Raw genomic sequence first — 5695 nt, 5'->3', positions numbered from 1 at the left:
TATCCCAGATTTATCTTCCAATGTGTCTGATGCTGTAAATGATCTTCAACATCAAATACTTTACATGCAGGATTCCTCCCTTTCTTTTTGGGAGCAAGTTAAATCCTGGTTTATGAGTGAGTGGTGGAAAAACCTGCTTACAGTGCTTGTTATTGTACTCTGTTTTCTTTGTTGTGGACCATGTATTTTACAATTCATTATGAATTTGGTTACTGAAAGGATTATAAAATTTTCCCATATTTTGAAAAAATAACCTTGTCTGCTTTTTCTCGAGGAATATGTAAGAAGGCTCGGCCTTTAATAAATAAAAAAGGGGGAGATGTGGGGAGCCGGCCTGCTCAAGGCCCAAAAAGGCCCTGGGAAAGGCCTTGAAAGAGGCCATTCCCTGTCCTGCCACCCCACGATAAAGTAGTAAAACATTTGCCGGGTCTCCTTTGTTCTTCCTTGAGAAAAACGTAGTAGTGACCTTCACTTAGTAGTTTATTTTGGGAATGCCAAAAACAAGATGTAAGCTTCTGCAGTCACTTGAAACAAAGAATTGCATTGATGTGACAAACACCAGATGGCATTTTTTATGAATTATGTTTTCTGCTTGTACTAGTATAAAGGTAGCTGTTTTACTCAATAAACTCGCTGACTTGCCTAAAGAGCATTCAGCCCTCTCGACCCCATCCTTTACTTTCAGCTTTTTTTTTTTCCTCCTCAGGCTTCCGTGTGGTTGCGGTCAGGACTTGTTCTCTTTGCCGGCTGGTCCCGGCACCCCAAAACAACAATTTTATCCTGCCAGGCTGGTGATGTTGTGGGTTACACATTTGTTATTTTGCTTGCTGCTGCTGCTGCTAAGTCACTTCAGTCGTGTAAGACTCTGTGCGACCCAACAGACGGCAGCCCACCAGGCTTCCCCGTCCCTGGGATTCTCCAGGCAAGGACATTGAGTGGGTTGCCATGCTTAAACTTCACACAAAATCCCTGTGTAGCAGATGACAGAATGACTTGGAAAGTTACAACAACCTTGCCCATCCTCCCACAGCTTGCCAGGGACGGGGTGTAGGTTCTGTCTGACCCTGTTCCCCAAGCCCATATGTATCACTTCTCACCATCACTCACGACCTTCTGCCTCACATCCTGCCTGAAGAGAACACAGACGCTGGGCACAATGAGCAATGTTGCAGTGATTTTATTAGAGTCAGCCTGATAGAGGCCACATCAGGTGGGGAAGGTGTCTGGATTCCAGCTTCAGGAACAGAAGGAGAACAGGGCGGGAGGATCAAGTGCAGACCAGGCACACCTGGCAAAGCTTATCCCACCAAAGAGAGCAGACTGGAAGCAAATCCTATAAGAGCATTCACCACCGAGGACAGTTTATAGCCGGTGCAATCGTTACTGAAGATGATGGACACCTGGAAGGGAGAAGGAGGTGGAGGGACAGGACCTGAGCCCACTGTTGGGCTATCCTGTCTCCCAGAATCAACTCATGCTTCACCCTCAGGGACTCAGCCCCATCCCCAGCAAGAACCTCTGCCCACAGACCCACCACTGGAGAGGGGGCTGCCAGCAGGCACCAGGGGGAGGATGGCTCCCTAGTAGCCCAGGCACCAGTGTCAGGAGGGAGACAGAGCCACCAGTCATGCCAGGAAGGGGAGGAGATGACAAGGGTCAGCAGGGAACAGATGAGGTTGGGCCTGAAGGAGGAATAAGGTGCTGGAGACTGGGTTTGGATCACACCTGAGCCTCCTCGGTCAGGTGTGCTGGGTGGATGGAATGCATATGCAAGTGTCATAAACAACCCCATGTGCCATGGGAGCTTCTATTAGTGCATGATATTCTGGATTGTGGCAAACCTTGTTTTGAACAATTAACAATTTGAGGAAAATATGCAGAGACAGAGTATTCAAATCTCAAATACTGAAAAATAGCTACATCAAAAAGATGGTTCTATTAGCCCAATGAGTGGTCACACGTACCTCAAAGCTGCCCCAGGAGGTTTAGCCACCAAAACACCAGAGTGGAAATTCTGGCTGGTAGTCACTGAGACCATGTCTGTAGAAATTGGGCTCTGAGCTAGAGCAATGTCCAACAGAAAGGGACACAGAGGATGTGATGTGACTACAGGTCAGAAAGCTTATAAGCCAGGGAGTCCCATGCTGGAAGGAGACCTAAAAGCTGGGGTGCCTTTTATGTATTCCTAAAGTAGAGATGACAGGACTGCTACATGTGTGAGCTGAATGCTTCATTTCCTGCAAAAATTAAAATGCTACTCCTCCAATGCTACTTCCTCTCAGTGAGAAAACAAAAAAATTACAGAAATCAATACACTTCTAGTGCACTGACACTAGTCCCTGATTCTGTGTGAGTTGACTGACATGATATGGACATATTTGGCAACAAGAGGCTAGATGTGCAGGTGGCCTGTGCTTGCATATTATAGGTTGGGCAAAAGGTTTATGTGCTTCTCTGTTTATAGCTCTATCACAAATCCCATGATTGAATGATCTATTACCATGTGGCATACTGAACTATGCTGCACGTGAGTTGTCAAGGTCAGTGTGGGTAAAAGTAAGTTACCTTATATTTCAGATGATTAAACCTGTCCTCAGGTCTTGCTTCAATGAAGCAATCCCGGATTTTTTCAAAGGCCGCTCTTTCTGCCTCATTAGCATCAATGGAATCTAAGGTTTCATTCAGTGCTTTACTTGGGAGTCTAAGGCTCACAGCACTGACAGCTTTATAGAACACAGGGCAGGCTTCCGCTGAAGGCAGAGACAGAAAACACCTTGTCAAAAGAATCACCAGGTTAGAAGCATCTGTTTCCCACCACTTGATAGAAACTCACACATCCAAGCTTCAGTCTCACATGCCACAGAGACCCACCCTCTGCCAGGACTCCTTACATCCCAGACCAACCCTTCCTGATGAGGAACTCCCAGGGGCTAGGCCTGGAGACCCCTCTGCCCTTGACCACTGCCCCCAGGCATACCAGCCTGCTTCCTTCCTCTCACTAAGCACCACTACCCTCAACAAACAATCCATCAGTGTGTGCACAGATAATGACCCTTCCAGCTCCACACCACCCACTCCATTCAAAGACTGCATGCCTCAGGAAATTTGTGCAGGACTCCTGGGCACTCATCAGCCACCTGCCCTCAGAATCTGCCCCTTAAAGTGGCTTGGATAAGACTGGGAAGGATGCAGTGAGACGGCAACGGGCAAGGATCAGGAGGGCCATCCAGACTCTCCTTCCTACCCTCATGCATCTTGAAGGTCAACTCTCTGGTCACCAGCAAGGCCAGCACAAGCAGTGCTCCCTTCATCGTGGCGGCAGCTGGAATGCTCTGCTCAGGGCAGGGTTTCGCCTGCTTTACACACCACTAGCTCCCCAAGCCCAGCCCACTTCCCTCTCAGTTGGACCACAGGCCTGTGGCTAGGCTCCTGGCACAGGTGGCTCCTTTGACCTTTGGGGTGTTTACTGTGGCAGACCATCCTACTCTGAGAGCACAGCTCTTGGAGGACATGTGGGGGTATCTTTGCCAAAGATCAAGTGGAACTAAGTGACTCAATTCAGAGCCAAATGCTCTGTTTTCCGGCCCACAACCATCATCTCTTTTCCTGATCATCCTTCCCCCAACCTATCCTGGCTCTGAGGGAAGCACTCCCCCAAACTGAGTAGAGGGAATCACAAAAATGTCAAGGACAGATCTACACCACTGTAATGGAGAAAAAAGGTCATCCAGAATCCTTCCTTTCCCCCCACACTTTAATTCCTGTAGATAAGAACGCGGAGCTGGACCTTACTGAAGCCCCCAGATGTCTTAATATCTGCAGTCTCTAGACAGGGTCCTGACACTGGTGGTCAGCAGGCTTAGGCTATCAATCACGCCCAACAAGGAACTCGCAGGACTTAAGGTCATGTGGCTTTTCTCAGGCACTTGTAATTCTGTAATTTTGGATCATGCCACCAGCTTTTCTCAGGTTCTTTAGCCAGCTAGTTCCTGAGCAGGTTCCAGCCTTGCCCCTTCTCCTGGCTGTCCTACCTCCTCCACAGTGAACCTGGTCTTGAGAGGTGCTTGCACTGCACAGTCTATCCTGGAACATCAGAAAGAAGCAGTGGGTTTGAGGGTTTGTCTTCTGGGGCAGAGACTCTGAGGTTCACAGCCCTACAGGCCACTGTGGACAGGAGTTCTAAGCCCCAGAGGGCTGAGTTGATCAGAGGTGGCAGCCTGTATGTGAAAACTCTGAGTTAAACTCAACTTTCCACATTAGAAAAGCAGTTTGTTGTGGCAAACGATTTCAGATGGACTTTGAAAATACTAGAAGGTAGCCTGAGAAGTTCCTAATGGCCAAACTGGAAAGGGTTTGACAGACAAAATAAGTAACAGAGTATTCAAGGATAAACCAATGTAGAAAGTAATATGTGTGAATCCATACTGAAATAAATTAATGTCTAAATAAATAAATGTGGGAGAGGACACAACCATTCCTTTCAGAAACATCCTGAATAATAGACATAGACTACCCCTCTAGGAGGGGGAACCTACTGTCCTGCCCTCCCTGAGCATGGCTAGACTTAGTAACTCGTCTCCAAAGGAAAGAGGAGGAGAGGAAAGCACTGCAGAAACCTGGCAAACTCTACATAATCAGTTAATCAAGGCTGATTATTCCCAGTGGTAAGACACAAGCTATCACATGTGCCCTGATGTAAGGGGACTGGAAGGAAGCTTCACCTGTGTGGTGTCTTCCTCGAAACCCAAAGTCTGAATCCCACTCGACAGTATCAGAACAACAGCAGCTAAACTTAGCTTGGGGGCCTTCTACCATCCCTGGTTCCTGATAGTTCTCCTCAAGACTGTCAAGACCATGAAAGAACCAGGAGAGAATGAGTAACTCCACAGAGCAGAGAACACTAGGGACACATGACAGTAAATGCAGTGAGTTTAGGGTCTGGATGGGATCCCAGAATCCAAGATTAGCGGAGAGCCTGCTGAAATTCAGATAAGCTGTAACATTTATTTAGTTGTAGGTTCCAATGCTGTCTCTCAGTTTTGACAAATATTTGCACTTTTTCTATAAAACTAAAATCCCAACTTAAAATTTTACTAGTAACAACTTGAAACAGGAAGCTCAACTCTGTCCTCTGTGACAACCTAGAGGGGTGAGATGTGGTGGAGGATGGGGATTTTTCAAGACAAAGGGATTTATGTATATTTATGGCTGAGTCATGTTGTTGTATGGCAGAAAGCAATACACCATTGTAAAGTAATATCCTCCAAATTAAAATACCTTAAAAACAGCAACAACAACAACCTGCATTAGGACAGGGCTACATCAGCAGCATTCCTACATTGACCCTGACCAGCTCTTCACTAGATGTCTCCAAATGTCCGCATGATCTGGGGACGTCTCTGAGGACCCTGTGGCACCCTTGAAAGGGCACTGGGCTGGATCCATAGCAGCCACCTGTGTTACTCAGCACTCCAGGCCCTGGTTCCTCTCCTCACAGAGCTCAGAGGGCATTTGGGGGCAGTGTCTTCTCAAGGACAGGAGCCATGGGATCCATGGGCAGCTGTCTCACCACACAGAACTACTGCTGCCACAGACAAAGAGCCAACATGTGCAGCCTGGGCCTTGTGGCGTTCAGCTTCCTGCCTAAGAAACTTTGAGTCACACCTGCAGCCACTTGAGGCCCTCCTGGGGTGAC

The 5695-nt window shown here is 47.6% G+C and overlaps 1 protein-coding gene across 1 annotated transcript; it reads right to left on the bottom strand.

Annotated features, from left to right (window-relative positions):
- Nucleotides 1-1298: 1298 nt before the first annotated feature.
- On the bottom strand, nt 1299-3311 carry LOC133055058 (major allergen I polypeptide chain 2-like). Its single transcript, XM_061140533.1, has 3 exons — nt 3245-3311; nt 2566-2750; nt 1299-1400 (listed from the first exon to the last, which is right to left on the bottom strand). Exons 1-3 carry the CDS (start codon nt 3309-3311, stop codon nt 1299-1301), a joined length of 354 nt encoding a protein of 117 aa, XP_060996516.1.
- Between the last annotated feature and the right edge of the window lie 2384 nt (nt 3312-5695).

Source organism: Dama dama, chromosome 4 (genome assembly GCF_033118175.1).
Source record: "Dama dama isolate Ldn47 chromosome 4, ASM3311817v1, whole genome shotgun sequence".
NCBI lineage: Eukaryota > Metazoa > Chordata > Mammalia > Artiodactyla > Cervidae > Dama > Dama dama.
Note: the sequence above shows the minus strand (reverse complement) of the source record. Positions and strands in the feature narration are given on the sequence as shown.